The sequence below is a fragment of the Zootoca vivipara genome, chromosome 9 (genome assembly GCF_963506605.1).
Source record: "Zootoca vivipara chromosome 9, rZooViv1.1, whole genome shotgun sequence".
NCBI classification, from domain to species: domain Eukaryota; kingdom Metazoa; phylum Chordata; class Lepidosauria; order Squamata; family Lacertidae; genus Zootoca; species Zootoca vivipara.
In genome coordinates, this window is record NC_083284.1 from 77838618 (window position 1) to 77858655 (window position 20038).

Below are 20038 nucleotides of genomic sequence, written 5' to 3' on the forward strand. Positions count from 1 at the left end.
GGAAATTAAAGCATTCCCGCTGCCCTTTCATTTCACTGCTTTGCAGATAGCTGCAGGAATACTTAGCACAGAGCCTGAGGTCTGCAGAAGCCAGTCTCTTAGCAGCAGGGGAAAAAGTTGCTACATATTTATTTGTAAACCCAGAGTCTTTATCTCTAAACCTGTGTTGAGTTCAATAAAATTTGATTTAGCAGTTTACAGTGGGAGGACTGTACTAGAAAGCCCTGACTCGGGGGGGGGGGCTTTTAAAAAGAAATCCAAAATGGAAATGCAAGGATTAGTTCTAGGCTACTTTTGTGACATCCCTGGGAGTCAAGATCCACTCTCCTCGTACCTGCATTGAGCTTTGTCCATTCATGCTAAAATCCATTGAGATCTATCCAAATGTACCAGAGGAATAAATATTCCTAGTACAGAGCAGCCTTACCTGGCCTGTGGTCCTCTAGATGTTCTTGAACTCCAGCTCCCATCATCCCTGACCATTGCCAGGCTGGTGGGGGCTTGTGGGAATGGAAGTCCACCTACATCCAGCAGGACCAGGCGGAGGAAGGCAGGTAGAGTCCCTCCAAGGCTCACCTGCTAGACTCTGGAGTGCAATGACACCCCCTGACTAGTCTTAGCCTTCATAGTTCTGCTCTCTGGGAATGTCAGGATCTGCTGAAATACAGTAACTGCTCTCCAAAACAAGCATTAGTGTTTTTAGAGGGGGAAATGTGCTTCATCATAATTTTTGAACAATCATCCACACATTCCAAAAACCCTGTGCCTTTGCCAGGTATGCCTCCTCCCTAGGCTCACTTTCTACTTTATCACAAAAAGTCACTCAGGATGCAGAATGAGCAAATGTTTTGCAAAGAACTCATCTCATCTGTCCCTAAATCTGTCCCTAAACCTCCCCTTTTGGAGGCCTCTGAATAGTAAAAAAAGATAAAGACCCCTATCCAGTCAAAGGTGACTATGGGGTGCGGCACTCATCTTGCTTCAGGCTGAAGGAGCCAGCATTTGTCCACAGACAACTTTCCAGGTCATGTGGCAGCAGGACAAAACCGCTTCTGGCACAACAGGACACCGTGACGGAAGCCAGGGTGCATGGAAACGCCATTTACCTTCCTGCCGCAAGGGTACCTATTTATGTCCTTGCACTGGCATGCTTTCAAACTGCTAGCTTGGCAGGAGCTGGGACAAAGTAATGGGAGCTCACCCCGTCATGGGGATTTGAACTGCCAACCTTCCAATCAGCAAGCCCAAGCAGCTCAGTGCTTTAGACCACAGCGCCACCCACATCCAGTTGCTGGGGATCACAAGTGGTGAGAATACTGTTTTGCCAGGTCCCTACAGCATCTGCTTCCCCACTGCGAGGTCAGAGGGGTGGACTAGAAGAGCCTCTTGCAAACATAGCTGTCAAGTTCTCCCTTTTTTAAAGGGAAATTCCCTTATGCTGAATAGCCTTCCTCGCGAGAAAAGGGAAAACTTGACAGCTATGCTTGCAGAGTCAGAGAATGGGAGAGTTGGGGGGGTGCACAGGGTCATCCAGGAACCAGGCATATTCAACCATTTCAGACCTAGGACCCACTTTTAACTCAAACATGAATTTGGGGACCCATTTCTTTACCCTTTGCCATCTATTTGCATGGAGATAGTGCTCCTGTGACCCACTTGGTGCAAGCCATGGCCCACTTGTGGGTCCCAGCCCACCAGTGGAAGATCAGTGATCTAGCTCAACCCGCTGCAATGCAGGAATTCACAAAATTACTTTTGTTTAAATTGATTTTCATAGAAATTTGCTCAGACAAATGAGAAAGACATAATAACAAACACAACATACATGACAAATACTGACTTTGAGCTTAGGATTCCTCCACACTTCCTTTTGCCCCCTGCCTAGAGAGCACAGCTCTGCGAGATTTCCTGCTTGCCCCACACTTCCTGGGCATGTGGCTGAGCAGTTTCTCATTTGTCCCGCTGCTTCTCCCAGGAAAACCTGCTGTTCACTGCTGAATCAGAACAAACGTCAATCCACAGAAAAACTTATTGCCATTTGTTCTGATTCAGCAGTGAACAGTGGGCTTGCATGGGGGAAAGTGGAGCAAGCAGACATAAAAGAGGTAAGATGTAGAACCAGATGTCTAGAAGAGCAAAGGACGTCATTCATGAATGTGTAAGCTAAAGGCCAAAAGTGTTCAGGTATAATACTCGTCCGTAATGGATGGTGGAGATCTTGGGGGAAGAACTGCTTTCTTTTGTTGCAAAACAAATCCAACAAGTGGAAATCAAGAACCTGTGATGGATGTTTTGGATTTGACCCCTCCAAGTTGTCTGTTACATTCTTCTGCTACCAACTGCCACTCCTTATTCCAGCACCCCTTCTGATCGGCAAGCCCTAGGCTCTGTGGTTTAACCCACAGTGCCACCCACATCCCTGTAGAAGAGAAGATATTACTTCTTATTTTTTAAAAATAATTTTACACACACACACACACACACACACACACACACACACACACACTGCAAAGGAAAGAGGCCCTTCCTTTATGCCGTTTCTCTCTTTTCCTCTGTCCCTGCTCACAAGGGGTACCTGGCCTTTCAAAGGTTGCCCATGAGAGAATGTGGCCCTTCCTTTATGCCGTTTTAATGTACCCTGCTTTGCATTGCATCTTAACTTGCTGTTTGCTGCTTTAGAAGCTTTTTCATTTAAAAGTGATATCATAATTATTGACAGGTCATTTGACCATTGTGCCAACGAAGTTCAGGGAGAAGAATTTGAACCTAGCTTTGTTTCTGACCTGCTAGCTTTCTGTGGGCGGGGCCTTTTCCTGTTTTGGTCTCGTAGCCTGCTTGGGACAGCCCAGATGTCATCCTTGACTGTCAGTTGAATGATATGATATGATGATATTTATTATTACGGCCATTGGCCCATCACATAAAACACATTTCCCAGAACTACATACAAATAATTGTGACTTCCGTCAGGGGTTTACACAAAAATTAAGATAAAAAGTAAAATAACATACAGTAAAATTTTACAACATAAAACGTCACCCTCTGTTCGTTTGCTGGGTAGGTTGATCAGAATGTCATTAATTCTAGTATCATATTGTGATTCATGGTTTAAAAGGGTTGTCCGAACCATACAGAAGTCCGTTTTTCTTCTTTAGAGAAAGGACGCTAATCAGATATCTAGCAACAGTGAGTGATCTAGGAGGGTCTTCATCGTTCAATAGGTGTCTCAGTTTGGCTTCGTTAGAATCATCAGCAATTCCCATAAGATATGGGGCAAGATCCTAGCTCCTAGATCCTATGCTTGGTCCTAGCTCCTGCCAACCTTGCAGTTCGAAAGCACGTCAAAATGCAAGTAGATAAATAGGTGCCACTCCAGCGGGAAGGTAAACGGCGTTTCCGTGTGCTGCTCTCATTCGCCAGAAGCAGCTTTGTCATGCTGGCCACATGACCTGGAAGCTGTACGCCGGCTCCCTCGGCCAATAATGCGAGATGAACGTGCAACCCCAGAGTCGGTCACGACTGGACGTAATGGTCAGGGGTCCCTTTACCTTTTATGGAGCAAGAAACTTACTCTTGGATGATGAGTGAAGGGCGCAACTAAAAAATATGTGGTGCAACAATTCAGGTGATCCGCAGTTACAGTCACATAAGAGTGATATCTGTCCGTTAGAAAGTCTATTTCCCAACACATTGGATGGGAAGGTGTTGAATCTTGCCTTTATCAAGGCATATCTATGTGCTGAAGTAGTTAAAGAATTCAAGTAATGAGGGAGTTTTACAGGGGGTAATAGACCAAGATTTAGAGGTGAACAAATACCATTAGCCAGTACCATTTTCTGCTGCAAGTCCATCTCCTCTAGTTTATGGGTTACTGTTCTTTTGGCTGAAACTATATCCTGCTCCAATAATTTAGATGGGGAGATTCCCATAGCCATAATTTTCAGTTGTAGTGTTTTTGCCCATGGGCTATGAAAATCGTCCCTCCACATACACTCAGGGCTGGTGCTAGGGCTTTTTGCGCCCTAGGCAAAATCACCTCCTGGTGCCCCTGTGTCCCCTCCATAGGCTGGAGGAGCGCAAGCCAAAAGGAGAGCTCAGCGCCCTCCCGACTATGGAGGGCATGCTGTGAGCTCTTCAGCGACGGCGGTGGCAGCAGCGCCCATAGCTGAAGGTTTCAGTTACAGGCGCTGCCGCCCCCACCGCCACCGCTCGCTCGCTCGTTGCAGCCGCTGAGGAGCTCACAGTGTCCCCTCCATAGGCGGGAGGGCGCTGAGCTCTCCTTTTGGCTTGTGCTCCTCCCGCCTATGGAGGGCATGCTGTGAGCTCCTCAGTGGCGGCTGCCACGAGCGAGCAGCGGCGGCAACAACAGCGCCCATAGCTGAAGGCTTCAGCTATGGGCGGCGGCGCCGCTCACTCGTTGCAGCCACTGAGGAGGTCACATAGCGTCCCCTCCATAGGCGGGAGAGCGCTGAGCTCTCCTTTTGGCTCGCGCTCCATAAAACCTCCATAGGCGGGAGGAGCGCAAGCACACGCCGTGAGAGGGCGGCGGTGGCGCAGGGGTTTTGCGCCCCCTCCATTTACGCACTCTAGGCAACTGCCTAGTTCGCCTAAATGGACCCACCGGCCCTGCATACACTGTTTCAAATACAGGTTTGGGAGATTGTGCCAGAGTGATAACCAGGGGCAGAGTATGTGCTTCCAAAGGGCGTTTCTAGGGATACAGTGTTGAGTTCCATGTGTATTGCTGTATTACTTACACAGTTGGGTAATTTCAATAACCTTCTTAAAAATTGATTTTGAATAACCTCCAAATAAGATAAATTAACAAAAGTCCCCCAAATTGAGATAGCATAAGCAATTGTTGCAATCACCTTGGCCTTAAACACTTTCAACGCTGATGGAATGCGGAGGGCCCCATCAGAGAAAAAGAATCACAAAATCACAAATGAGATAGCTTTGGCTCTGTTTGTAACGTAAACTAAATGGGCCTTCCACCCAAGGTTGTATTGCAACAAAACTCCCAAGTATTGAAATCTGTAAACTTGTTCAATGGCCCTCCCATCAATTCTCCAGTTATAGGATTTCCGGCTCTTTGAAAAAAATTAGAATCTTAGATTTTGCATAATTAATTGTGAGAAGATTTGACTTGCACTATGAACCAAAAAAATTTAAAGCCCTCCTGAGACCTACTCTGGAAAAGGATAAGATCACAGCGTCATCTGCATATAATAATAGGGGGCAGCGGTATAGTGCCGGGTGGGGTGCGTGAATCCTTTCTTGAGCTTCTATTAAAGGTGTCCTCATATTGCATATAAACAAACAAATTAAACAGAGATGGAGCAAGTATGCATCCCTGACGGACTCCTCTACTAATGGGAATTGAGTTGGTAAGATCTCCCTCCGGGGTGATTCTCACCCTGGCCGCTGAGCCCTCATGTAGTTTGATTATTAACCACAGGAGCCTTCTATCGATGCCCCAAGGGCAAGTTTTCCCCAGAGGATTCTCCTGGGGGTGCTATCAAATGCCGCCTTTAGATCAATAAAAGCCACACAGAGTTGGCCACCTTTTGGGGTGGAGTATTTCCGGGCAAGATAATGTAAAATTAAAATATGGTTAGTTGCTGAGAGTTTTGGGCGGAATCCAGCTTGTTCGGGCCCAATCAGATTTTTCCCATCGGCCCATTGGGTGAGTTTATTTTACAGAAAGCGGGCATATAGTTTCCCAACTATTGAAAGCAGGCTGATGTTCCTGTAGTTCCCAGGGTCATCTGGTGTGCCCTTTTTATAGATTGGGATGATAATTGCGTCCTTCCATATTTTCGGGATCATCCCTGATTTATTGACGGCATCAAATATGGTCGCCAGAACTTTTGCCCACCCCACCAATCCGCATGATATTTTATAGCTTCTGCCGGAATCAGGTCGGGCCTGGGGGCTTTTCCCGTTTTAAGTTTGACAATCAGATCATAGTTGTCTTCTGGGTCAACTGCCAGTTGACAAGCATGCCAACCCAAATCAGAGAGAAGAGTTCTAGCCTAGGCTTCTTCCTGACCTGCTACCTTTTTAAGAGCAGGGTTGTTGTTGTTTGTGTGTGTGTGTGTGTGTGTGTGTGTGTGTGTGTGTTGGTCATGTGGGAACATTGAACACTGCCCACATTCAGTGCTCCTTATGAAATATCCACCACTATTAGTTTAGCTCTTGCAAACGCAGTCCTTTGTAAATAGTGCTCCTGTTTATCCAAACATCTCATTATCCAAATGGTGTTGAGTGTTGTTGTTGTTGTTTTTATATGTTGCTTCTGAGCATCTCCAGATAAATGAAGCATACTGTAATAAAAGAAAATGGGGATAATGGCACTTCCCTCCCTTCTGCATACTTTATGAGGATAAATATATTCAAATATATTAATGACACTGAACTTACCAGGGAAGAGCAACACAGACAATAAAGCATTTGGAAGGGATGGTGACAAGTCAGGAGAAGCAGGAAGAAATGTGTACCCTGTTTCTCATATTTTAAGACATACCCATAAAATAAGCCATAGCAGGGTTTTTAAGCATTCAAGGAATATAAGCCATACCCCGAAAATAAGACATAGTGATAGGCGCAGCAGCAATGCCGGCCGCGGCAGGAGGAGGAGGAAAAAAATAAGACATCCCTTGAAAATAAGCCATAGTGTGTTTTTTTGAGGAAAAAATAAATATAAGACATGTCTTATAATATGAGAAACACGGTATGTTGAGCTTTGGAAATGAAGATTAAGAAGGGAGAAGAGGAAGGTAATGGCTTTTGCACATCAAAGGGAAAGATGGAACAAAGATGGTTTGCTATTGTCAGGGGGAGGGAGAGACAAAAGTCATTCGATTTATAAAATCAGGGTCAGAAAGGATCAAAAGGCCACTTAATTTAATCCCCTGATGTGAGTCAGGATCATCTAACCACGCTGCACACAAACAGAGTAGCTGCAGAAATTTTGTCTAAAGAGAAACTCGGAGTAATTATTGGGAGTGTTTGTCCTTTGCACGCATAGGAAACAACTGGACATTGAGTAAGACCATTGTTCTGTCTAGCCCAAGGGAGGGGAAAATCGGTTCTGGCACCCAATCCCAATGGGCCATTTGGGCAATTGGGTGAGGTTGCCCACCTCTCAGTCACCTGACATCACAATGACATCAGGCGATATGTTTTTCTTTGCCCAGGCAGTTTTAAATCAAACCGTGTGGGCTAAGACACAGGGGATTCTTTACAACTAAGTTCTCCTCAAAGTTATTGCCGTCCATCTGTCTCGAGAGACAATGGAGTGAACCTCTGGGGATGAAGCCAAACCGTGACATTGGCAGCGCCAAAGGGACCTCCCGGGAGGGCAAGTGTGGGCAGGGTGGATTGCGATCCTGGGCTGCCCAGATGAAAAGAGACCATTCTCAGACTCACTGAGGGGGCCCAAAAGAGAGCAGATCAAGATGTTGAGCCTCAGCTTGGCTGCAGGTATTGCCAGAAGGAGGTGTAGAAGGTGCCATCCAACCACCTTAGGGACTCCAGTCTGGATTTGTGGAGGGTTTACTTCTTAGCCTTTTCTTTCCCCCAAGATGTCCTGCAAGGCAGTGGGGGGTTTAGGATCAGAGTTTACCTTCTCCCAGGTTGGCATTGCCACTTCTGCCCCACCCTAGAACATACAGAAACTGCCTTCTTGACTGTTGGATCCTCTCTTGGTCTTGTAGCTTGAAGCCATTGGTTCGAGTCCTTTACCCTCCAGAGCAGGAGAAAAAAGCTTCTTCCCTCTTCCATGTGACAGACTTTATATATTTGAAGGTGGCTATCATATCTTTTCCCAGCCGCCTCTTTTCCAGGCTAAACAGGCCCAGCTCCCTCAACCATTCCTCATAAGGCTGTGTGATTTTTGTGAGAATCTGGCATTCCTCAGATGAATCATCTGAAAGCACAAGCCTTGTAATATCAAGAGGCAGAGACTGGAGTCTAGTGGCTTCTCTGCTTCCTTTGTCTAATATCCATTTGATGCTCAGCTCTTTACCACAAGGATGTACATGGGATTGTCAGCTCCCAAACTCATCTAAATAAGGCAGGATGTTCATGGATATAATGAGGTGTAGCCTCTCCAGTCTCGGCCTAATTAGACCCCTTAGACTGTGCTTTCTTTTGCCAGAGATGCTTCCGCTCCTCTCTCCTCCTTTCTCAATGCTTTCTCAGCAAGATCACAAGTACAGTGAATGGGATGCCAAAGGAGAATAACAATGAAGACAGAGAGAACAATAGCAGAGGTTTTGCAAGTGTCCCAGTGCCGCTAAGCATGTCAACATTGTACATCTGCTGTGGCTAGGAAGGGGCAGATATGTCAAGGTCACCTTTTTCTTTTTACAGTTTTACGTTCAGGCCTCTCCATTTCAGCATCAGTTTGCCCATTTTTATTTTTATTTTTTTAGTCCTTATGGAAATCCTTCCTTTTATTGCGGATTTCTCCATATATATTTTTGCATGCAATTTCCCTTGACACACTTTGGAACTCCCTGCCTATTGACATCAGGCAGGCTCCTTTGCTATACTCTTTCTGAAGCCTGCTAAAAACATTTTTTCTTAGACAAGCCCACCCAGACATGTAGAATGTGTCAGTTTATTGCTGATTTTATTTAAATTTTTGAATGTTTAAAACAGTTGTTTTAAACAGTTCTTTTTATTGATAATTTTATTGTTTTATTCTTTGTGTAAACTACTTTGAGGGTGTAAAAAACTCAAGTGATGTATAAATTTTATGAAATAAATTTGCAAAACCATTTCCCCTGACGTAATGCATTTGTGCATGATACTTGCACTAATATATGCTTGTATAGGCACACTTCACCCTTGTAGACAAGCCATTTGGAACACACAACTTGGCTGGAAAACTGCAATGAAAATTTGGAGAAGTGCAAATTTTGAACAATTGCCAAGTTTCCGTTCTAAGATTGTTTCAGAAAGTGTGAATTAGGTAACTTTGCCTTTAAATGCAAACTGGATTGACTTTCTCCCCCCCCCCCTTCCCTAGCCATGGCAAAACAAGGCTTTAAAGATGCTAGAGGCCTACCTGCTGTAGAGATTGTAGTCACAATTACAGGCACATTTATTAATTGTCTGGGATGATCTTTTTCTTTGTCTTGGCTAATTCCAAGAAGGTGTCTGTTTGTTCTTTTCCCTTTTCGAAAGCAAAAGAAGTTTAATCAGGTTTGTGCAAAGCAACACCCACTTATCTGGAAAATAAATGTCCCCAGTGAATATCACAAGAACAGAAGGTGCTAAACTGAAACAGATATTCCTCTTGCTCCTTTGGGATGAGAAGTAGGTGAGAGGTTGCTGCTTGCTGCACCCCATCTGTTGCTCCAGAGGATTAAACCAAGTGAGATGTTGATTCAGCTGCTTGCAGAAAGCGGTGATGCCTTTGGAGGGTTTTCTGGCTCTCCCAGCTGCATCTCATGGGCGATCAGTTGGGTCCCCCCAACTCAGAAGCGTGTTGGCTTGGGAATGGCTCTTAAACGGAGATGCCTCCTTAGAAAGGCAGGAGACCTGTAGCATAGGAGGAAGAAGCTTCTCACAGATGGCTCCCAATTTAAACCTTGGTTGGAGTGGGAAATACAAGTGTCAGCCAACCAGTATATGAGTGAGTTATAATCCCAGTTTCTTCAGTATATAACTTTCATGCAGGGACCGAGAACCTGTGGCCTTCCAGGAATTGTGGGACTCCTTCAACTCCCCTCACCCCCAGTCAGCATCCCCAGTGACCAATCATCTTCCATCCGATGAAGGCTCATGCCAGGGGGCATTGGGGTCAGTCTGCTTCCAGGAGGTGCATTTCTTGTATTACCAAGTGGGGGGAAGGGGGTGAGATGTAAAAACGCCTGGGGCCCTGAGACCCTCAAAATAAAATCTGAGCAAAATTGGTGAAGCAACAAAAACAAAGTTTTATTGATTACATATATGTTTCTTGCAAGAATCGGGTGTCCCAAAAGCAGGAACACCCAATTTCAGAAAAACACAAGTTTATATCACCTTCCCCCGAGCAAAAAGGTCCCTCCCCTGTCCCCCATTGGCTGGGGGTGCACAAGGGTTACAGCCTATCACGACCGCCTAATTAAAAAATTAAACTCTCATCCCCTGTTGACATCTCCCATTCCTCTAAATCAGGGGTAGGCAACCTAAGGCCTGGGGGCCAGATGCGGCCCAATCACCTTCTCAATCCAGCCCACGGACGGTCCGGGAGTCAGCGTGTTTTTACATGAGTAGAATGTGTACTTTTATTTAAAATGCATCTCTGAGTTATTTGTGGGGCAAATAAGGTTTCAGGCAAGGAATTCTTCCAGCGCTGCCTGAAGATGCTGGGGGTGGAACCTGGGACCTTTTGCACACAAAGCAGATGCCTTAACACTGAGCTATGACCCTTCTTGTTCTTTATTTCTTTTGCACCCAGCTTGGGTTGGGGAGATGCTGGCATTCTATTTTTAAAACCCCCCATCAAAGTCTGTCCCCACCCTGATCTCTAGAATGATCTAGAATCTAGATCTTTGACCACTAGATGTGCTGAGTGCTGAGTGCACATGCTCAGAATCTGGTGGAATATTCTGAGCCAGAGTCTTTCTGGGGAAATGGGGCTTGACTCTTAGCAGAGCCCAGCTTTTAAGCCTGGACAAATTAATATAGCAAGCCAGAGAGCTCTATGAATTGCAGCAACATCACTAACGCAAAGATATAATTCCCACACGCCTGCCACTGAACATAAGGAGAGCCCTGCTGGACCAGGCCAAAGGTGGTCCACCGAATCCAGCCCTCTGCACTCATAGGGATCCACCAGGCAGGTGTGGATGGGAAGCCCACAGGCAAAGCCCAAGACCAACAGAAACTCAGCCACTTGGGCATCCCACCAGCTGGTATTCAGAGGCATGCTGACTCTCACAGTGGAGGGAGGACATACCCACTGGGTTACTAGCCATGGTCACAGCCTTACCCTTATCTCTCATTTGAGAGAGGGTTTGGGTAACTTAGCCTTAACTGACCTTCTAGATGCTCCATGCAAAATTAGAACAATGGCTTTTTCTTAGCCCTGCTCAACCTCACCATCCTCTGATTCTGGTTTGGCATTTGGACATTTACGGAAAGCACCCAGCTGGCTCTCAAATTTACTCACCAGAATTTTCTGACATTCACCTCAGGATTTGTTAAAAGTTTAAGACAGTCCAGTAAATTGTCAGCATTGACCAAATTTCTTGCTGTAAGACTGGCATGCAACACAAACTGTGTGTGGTTTCTGCATGTCCCTTGGAAGAGCAACTTGACCACAAAGAGCACTGCCAAGGGAGTTATGGAGAAGCAAGATCCAGTTTGGGACTGACCCCGTGAGGAAGGAATTCCATAATTCCATAAAACCATAATTACCTCTTTAGTCTGCATTGGCCAGGACAGCCCTGGTTCACGAGACCTTGGGTTTGGCAGGGGGTTGGAAAACGGACAGATTTGTGGTTTACCCATCACTTCCCAACCTTGCAACTTACAAAAATGTTTGAATAATTTTCAAGGAAGGGAAGGGAAGTTAAGTGCAGGTCATACATTTCTGCAAAATGACACATATAAGCAGACGCTATGAAAGCAATGGTTAGGGTGTATCCAAGAGCCATAAATAGTACTGGGGGAGGGGAGGAGAGTAATGCACAGGAGTAATGCAAAGATGTATCTCCTTACCACTGAAAGTAATGGGTGGCATGCAGTGGTACCTCTGGTTAAGGACTTAATTCATTCCGAAGGTCCATTCTTAACCTGAAACTGTTCTTAAACTGAAGCACCACTTTAGCTAATGGGGCCTCCCGCTGCCGCCAATCTGCTGGCACGCAATTTCTGTTCTCATCCTGAAGCAAAGTTCTTAACCTGAGGTACTATTTCTGGGTTGACAGAGTTTGTAACCTGAAGCGTTTGTAACCTGAGGTACCACTGTATATTCAGAAGCAGCTGTAAATAGTATTAGCCAAAGCAAACACTGAGCACCTGAGTGGAAGTGTCATAGCGTGTGATATTAAGGGATGCAAACCTTTGTAACAGCTGGGGCAACATTTAAAAAAGAAAAGACAATGGAGGCAAGGGCGCTGCTAGCCGCTTTGGCACCCGGGGCGTCAAAGCGGAGGCACCGCTCCGCAGCGTCGTGACATCACGACGCACAGGCGTGACGCCCCTCGCTGGCACGCCCCTCGCCTCCATCCAGGGAGAGCTCGTGCTGCAGCAGGAAGGGAGAGCGCGCGTTGGCTGAGCAAGCCCTGCAGCGCCTAGCGAGGTTTTCGCCAGGCAGCTGCCGGGACCAGCTTGCTCCCTCTGCTGATGCGTGCTCTCCCTTCCTGCTGCCGCGCTCTCTCCCTGGGCCAGCGGGGCAACGCTTGTGACACCCCTTGCTGGCCCGCCCCTCGACTCCGTCCAGGGAGAGAGCACGGCAGCAGGAAGGGAGAGAGCACGGCAGCAGGGGGAGCAAGCCGGTCCCTGCAGCCGCCCGACGAAAACCTCGCTAGGTGCTGCAGGGGTTTGCTCAGCCAACACGAGCTCTCCCTGCTGTGATGCACACTCTCCCTGGACAGAGGCAGGCCAGCGAGGGGCGTCACCCCACCCACAAGCGTGATGCCACCTCGCATGCGTTTTGAGGTGGGGCGCGTGTTTTGGGGGTGGGCAGCCGTGATGGCGCCCCTGGGATCGCGCCACTCGGGGCGGCCCGCCCCCACCGCCCCTATCTTCCTATGCCCCTGGATGGAGGCACCAGAAGCAATGTGACAGGAGGTTTCAGCAACCCTCTAGCAAGGCGATGGGCTTGTTTATGGCAGGGAAGGAAAGGCTGCTTTGACAGAGCCATAACTTCTCCCAAATAACTTTATGTATCAGATGCAGTGCCTTCGCTTGGCCGGGATTCTTGGTGGCTCAGCTCTCTCCTTTCTCATTTGCCTTTCAAATGGACTTGCCTCTCTCTGGGAGCAGCGCATGAGTAGCATGTGAGAAATCAGTGACTCCGGGAAGCTGAGTTTAGCATGTGTTAAACTGCTTGGAGGAAAGGACTCTTGATGGCTAGTAGCCAGGGTGGCTCTGCTCTGAATGTACCACATGCTGGAAAGCACAGGAGAGGAGAGGAGAGGGCTCTTGTGCTCGAGTCCTGCTTGCAGGTTTCCCACAGAAATCTGTGAAAAGAGGATGCAGGACTAAATGTACCACTGCCCTGACCCAGCAGGTTATTCGTGTGTTTGTACTCTAGCCTAGTAACAGCAAAGAAGCCAGAAGAGCAATCCACAGTACAACAACATTTCATAATTTAAAATTAGGGTATCCTTGAACCTTAGCTTTGGAAACATAATGCAGAACACTTCTAGCAAAAATCCCTCAAGTCATTGCATTTGTCAAATTGCTTACTTCTTAGAATTGAGAATGTCTTCTCTCTCTTTCTCGGAAGGAAAAGATCTACATCCTATTTTAAGCTGATAAAGCTGCTCATTTCCCGTGAGATTGAGCTTGAATCTGTAAAATACCATTTGAATACAGAACTCCATTCAAACAGGAGCAGAATGAGAAAGCCCACGCAAGCCACCTTGGCTGCAAAGAAGTGGGCCCCATAAATGCAATAGCCACAGCCTTACTGACCTCAGGGGCCTGTCTCTTAATTTGCATTCCTGCTGCTTCACTTCTGCCAATAAATTCCTGGTGCAGCACACAATTCTAACTTGCTTCCTGCAGAGTTTATGAGCAGCATTCTGCGCCTCTGATAATTTCAGGGCTGTTAACAAATAAAAGGGATGTTTGGAAGAGCCCCACCAGCCATTCAGTCTGAAACTGCACAGTCCAGAATATGGGACAATTGATCAATATATTCCAAGATATAGGTGGAACTTGCTTTCTTTAGCCGATGCAGGAAACCACAGAACGGGTAAGAAACAGAGCTGATAGGATTTCCATGAGTGCAACACACACACACCCCATGACTGTGAGTGGGGAGAATGATTTCACCCAATATTCCCCTCCTCTGAAGGAGGAGCAAAGACCTGTGCGATGTGTCCCCGAGTACAGGACATGCTCTGTGCATCCATGGAGGGGAAGGGCGGAATGCCCCTCCTAGACCTCTCTAGCTCCAACACTGCCACCCTCCCACCTTACTTTGCAGTATGGAGGGCATGAGGATGCCAAGGCCTCCAGGGGTAGCTGGACTCGAACTACCACCATCCCTGGCTAATGCCTGGGGCAAATGATCCCCGTGTGCTTCTGGACAGGCACTTAATTTGCCAATGGATTGTTGCTAACACAAACGGATCATTGGGCATAGTTTTTTTGTTTTGTTTTGTTTTGTAACTTACTGGATTTTCCTCCAAAAGGGCAAATCCAGATTGAATTGGGGGGGGGGGAGAGAGAGAGACAACACAGGGTTGGCATTTTGATGTTAATAACATTGTGGAGCATTCAGAGCAATGCCCACAGCTCATGGAGTACAGCATGGCACCATCTGGAAAACTTAGCACAGGCTTCCTCAACCTCGACCCTCCAGATGTTTTTGGCCTACAACTCCCATGATCCATAGCTAGCAGGACCAGTGGTCAGGGATGATGGGAATTGTAGTCTCAAAACATCTGGAGGACCAAGGTTGATGAAGCCTGTCTTAGCAGATCAGATTGTTATTATTAATGTTTGATGTTTCATTATGTTTTCATATGTGTTGGAAGCCGCCCAGGGTGGCTGGAGCTGGAGTCCAGATGCTGTTTGGTCACCAACTCCCAACAACCCAAACCAGCATGGCCAGTGGTCATGGAGGAGGGGAGGAACATCTGGTGGATGCTTGGTCTACCACCTTGTTCGCTTAAAGGGGTCCATTGGCTCTTAACTTCTCCAAGGCAGTTGAAGATGGCTTCCGGGGGGGGGGGGGGAGAGAAGGTTGTGTGTGTCATCCATTTGCCTGCTAAGCTAGGAGCTGTCATCATTCATATGCATCTCAGCTCTGTAGTGGGGATTTCATTAGTGGAGCCTGTTATCCTAATATATGAGTAGGCTGCAAAGCAATCCCTCAGCACTTGCTGGCAGGGCTGGGCAATAACTGGTTTTCAACATTGCGATAAGGAAGGAATTACCAGTATGCAGAGGCAAACAGGACAATGTTGTGGCAACTGCTACAGAAGCCTGTGGTGACTCGCGGCAGTGACAAGAGGTGATGGCAGTAGCGGCATCCTGAGAGGCCTTCCGGTGGCGACAGCAGATGGTGGGAATAGTAGTGGAAGCCTGCAAGGCCTCGTGGTGATACAAGCAGTGGGGCTTGTGAGGCCTCGCTGTGGTGGCAAAATGTGGCAGTGGCCTGCAAGTCCTCCTGGTGGTAGTGGGAGGCAGTGGCAGAAGCTGTGGCAGCCTGCCTCACCGAGGCCTTGCAGCCCGCCTCTGCTTCTGCCAGCATGTCCTGCTGCCACTGCAAGGCCTCGCAGGCTGCTACAATTGTCACCGCTATGAAAAGATCTTTCAGCTGTCATTGCCTTTGCCACCATACCTGCCAAGTCTCCCGCTGAAAAATGCGGGAGCAGCAGCGGCACAGCTCCGGAAGTTGCGTAGAAGCAACTTCTGGGGCCGCTCTTCCCATGTGTGGGCACTGGCCGCCGGGCATGCGTAGAAGCGACTTCCGGTGGCACTCTGCCTGATTTTCGGTGCCCACACATGGGAAGAGCGGCACCCAAAATGGAGGCTCCCTGGCAGGTAGGAAATCCAGGGGATTTCTGGGATTTTTCTTCATTTGGAAGAACAGCGGGAAACAGATTAAAATCTGGGGGTTTCCCGCAAAAAACAGGATACTTGGCAGCTAAGCATTGCCAGTGCCACAAGGCCTTGCAAGCCGCCACTACTGCTGCCACCACAACAAGGCCTCGCAAGCTGCTGCTGCTTCTCCCCCCCCCCCAGTTTGTTGATTCTGCCACCACCAGGCTTCTACTGCTTCTGCCTCCTAACAGGCCTGCTGGCAGCCTGGCAGTCCCAGATTATTTGTATTCTCTATGACTCCTGACCGATTGTCCTGAATACCACCATTGGTAGCCAAGCCCTGAACCGAAAGTCTCATTTGGGTGCATTTTGGCTTCCCTGCTGATGAAACTGAGTGTGTGATGATTGATAATATTGTCATTTATCCGTTTTAGACCCCCTAAGTAGTAACCGTTGCCTGGACATCATCCTGTTTGCCTCTGTATAGTCCCATCATTATTGTGGTAGATTGCAATGTTTAGTAGGTGATATTGTGATGTTTAGCTGGTGATAGCATTGAAGTGTTTAGGTTATATTATGAAACAATTATCACAATGTGAACTTCAAACCGGTTTTGGAGGATATATCCATATATTACCCAGTCCTACTTGCCAGGTTTGTAGGCTGCAGCTTTGGGGGAGTTTTGGAAAGGAGAGAGCGAACGACCTCCTTGTTGCCATTGGGTTTGCGTTCCAATGAGTTTCACAGGATCCCCTTGATCTGGCAAAGGATATTAACAGCCGCTTTCCCCTCATGGCCATGCAGCTAAACCTGAACTGCCCTGGCAGAGTCCCTGCCTCCCTCCTAGTTCCACAGCCTAAAAGATGCTGGTGCTTCACAAATAAGGTTTGGGATTGGGTGGTTTGATCCTTGCCAGTGAACCTCAGGAGGACATTGGTCAAGTCTCCCCCTGCTTCTGGTGTAGTTTGGAGTAGGGGGAAGTCAAGCCCACCTAAGGCTTACTGATCTCAGGCCCCAAACCCCACTTCCCCCAAAATGTGCTAAGATCTTTTTCCACACCACAAATGGCCTATTGCCCCCAAATAATTCCAAGAGCATGCCTAAGAATCAATTGCAGGGGGCAAGCACTACAGCATGCAGAGGTGTTTTTGTGTAGCCTGTTTGAATGTGCCATCAAGTTCAGTGGGTAGCTAGCTCCTCTGCTAGCAGTCTGCAAGGAGTTGTGGGTTTTAAAAACATTGCCTCCCCATCAACTCTCTCAGGTTTTTTTGTGGATATCAACAGGATCATGTCTTCTTCACGTCCATTCTGTTTCTAACACCTCCTCTTGTTTCTCTTGCCTGCAGGTGAAAGATAGGATGGTGGTGGGCAAGGTGAGCATGTATAGCCCAATCCTGGCCTGCTGGCAGCCCATTCTCATCTTGATGTTGGGATCCATCCTCTCAGGCTCTGCCACTGGTTGCCCACCCCGCTGTGACTGTTCTGCCCAGGAGCGCTCGGTGCTGTGCCACCGGAAGCGGTTCCTGGCTGTCCCTGAGGGCATCCCCACAGAGACAAAGCTCTTGGACCTGGGGAAAAACCGCATCAAGACTCTCAACCAGGATGAATTTGCCAATTTTCCTCACTTGGAGGAGCTGGAGTTAAACGAGAACATTATCAGTGCCATTGAGCCGGGGGCTTTCAATAACCTTTTCAACCTCAGGACTCTGGGTCTCAGGAGCAACAGGCTCAAACTCATCCCACTCGGGGTGTTCACTGGACTCAGCAATCTCACCAAGTTGGACATTAGCGAGAACAAAATTGTGATCCTCCTGGATTATATGTTCCAGGACTTGTACAATCTGAAGTCTTTGGAGGTTGGGGACAATGACCTGGTCTACATCTCCCACCGGGCCTTCAGCGGCCTCAACAGCTTAGAGCAGCTGACTTTGGAAAAATGCAACCTGACGTCCATCCCCACAGAAGCTCTCTCTCACTTACACGGTTTGATTGTGCTGCAGTTGCGCCACCTGAACATCAACGCCATCAGGGATTACTCGTTTAAGAGGCTCTACAGACTCAAGGTCCTGGAGATTTCACACTGGCCCTACTTAGATACCATGACCTCCAACTGCCTCTACGGGCTGAACTTGACATCCTTGTCCATCACCCACTGCAACCTGACTTCCATCCCTTACGTCTCCTTGAGGCACTTGGTTTATCTCAGGTTCCTGAACCTGTCCTACAACCCCATCACCACTATCGAAGGCTCCATGCTTCACGATCTACTCAGGCTTCAGGAGATACAGCTGGTTGGTGGCCAGCTCACCATGGTGGAACCGTACGCTTTCCGGGGCCTGAACTACTTGCGCATTTTGAACGTTTCAGGGAACCTCCTGAGCACCTTGGAAGAGTCAGCCTTCCACTCCGTGGGGAACCTGGAGACTCTCATCATAGACAACAACCCTCTGGCCTGCGACTGCCGGCTTCTCTGGATTTTCCGCCGCCGCTGGAGGCTCAATTTCAACAAGCGCCAGCCCACCTGTGCAACCCCTGAATTTGTCCAAGGCAAAGAGTTCAAGGATTTCTCTGAGGCACTCCTGCCCAACTACTTCATCTGCCGCCGGTCCCGGATAAGGGACCGCAAGCCCCAGCAGATCTTTGTGGACGAGGGCCACACGGTCCAGTTCATCTGCCGGGCGGATGGAGACCCACCTCCGACCATCATGTGGCTCTCGCCGAGGAAGCACCTCATCTCTACCAAAACCAATGGGCGGCTCACTGTCTTCCCTGATGGCACTCTTGAGGTGCGCTATGCCCAGATCCAAGACAACGGCACCTACCTATGCATCGCCAGCAATGCAGGCGGCAATGACACCATGCTGGCCCACCTGCACGTCCGCAGCTACTCCCCCGACTGGCCCCACCAGCCCAACAAGACCTTCGCTTTCATCTCCAACCAGCCCAACGAGAGTGATGCCAACAGCACGCGACCCACGGTGCCTTTCCCCTTTGACATCAAGACCCTCATCATTGCCACCACGATGGGCTTCATCTCCTTCCTGGGGGTCGTCCTCTTCTGCCTGGTGCTCCTCTTCCTTTGGAGCCGGGGCAAAGGCAATACCAAGCACAACATTGAAATTGAGTACGTCCCGCGCAAATCCGATGCCGGCATCAGCTCTGCCCCGGATGCGCCACGCAAGTTCAACATGAAAATGATCTGAGGAAGGGAGAGGGAGAGGGAGCAATGGCTGGAACTCAGTAATGAGAGGCGTGTGTGTGTTTTTTAATAAAAAAGATTTAATAATAAAGAGATCCAGTTCAAGAAACATGCAAACCTCTCTTCTCTCCACCCAGCTGCCCACCCTCCTTCTGTGGCCCACAATCCTGAATCACTTCCCTCTTGACCTCTTTGGGGGGGTGGAGGTGTTCTGCCGACGTCTCCAGAACTTCCCATGTTTGTAGGACCTACTCTGACAGACTCCGGTGTCAATCCTAACAATGACAGGAAATGCAACAAGAATTCAAAACAACAATTGATTTAAAAAAGAAAGTTACGAACTTCCTCTGTAACTTTGATTTCAATAATTATGGATTTTTATGAAAACTTGAAATAATAATAAAAAACTATTTCCTATAGATAGTTGGAATGCAAAATCTTGACTTCTTGATCTGTCCACTTTCATTTCTGGCTTTTGCTTGCTTTACTGTTATTTTTAATGCTTCTCTAGGATTGGCTCTGATTGACCTGGGGTTGCAAGCAGATGCAAAAAGGAGGCCTTGCTCCTGCACCTTCAATAGCAAAGGGCATCGCTTCCAGTGCTGCTCTTATACCTTTCTGTCTATGCACTATGCAAGGTGAGGTGGTTAATCAAAGCGATAACATTTCAGGCCCTGCTACCTCTGACTGCAGATGGGGACATCCTGTTTTTAAATGCTCACCCAAGTTTGTTGGATTTTTTTAAAAAAATCCCTACTCAGGGTTTGAGAACCTGTAGCCCTCCAGCTATTCTTGGAGTCTAGCCAGCATGCCCAATGGTGAGGGATGATGGGAGACTGAGGGTCACAGATTACTCTCCCCATGCTGGATGGGCACACAAGGAAAAGAGACACATTGAGCGTTAGTCCCTGGTGTGCTTGTCTCTTGTATATAGAAAACTTTCTCTGAGGTGTCGAGAGCATTCAGGTCTATGGCACACCCCATTGGCAGCTGGCCTAGAGTGTACATTGCCATTCAAATGGTGTGTGTGTGCCACATCCTGTGATCAATTATGTGGGTGGGGCTTACCTGCCCCCCCCCCAATATTTTATTCAAGTTGGCACCCCTAGCATGCAG

At 47.9% G+C, this 20038-nt stretch overlaps 1 protein-coding gene across 1 annotated transcript in view; it reads left to right on the top strand.

The window, feature by feature from the left end:
- The window catches only part of LINGO1 (leucine rich repeat and Ig domain containing 1), a 75177-nt gene extending 55545 nt beyond the window's left edge, over positions 1–19632 (top strand). The window contains exon 2 of the mRNA XM_035112587.2: positions 17070–19632. Coding sequence (XP_034968478.1) covers positions 17070–18926 — 1857 coding nt within the window. The 3' untranslated portion in view covers positions 18927–19632. The remainder of the gene's footprint in view (positions 1–17069) is intronic.
- The last annotated feature ends 406 nt before the right edge of the window (positions 19633–20038 follow it).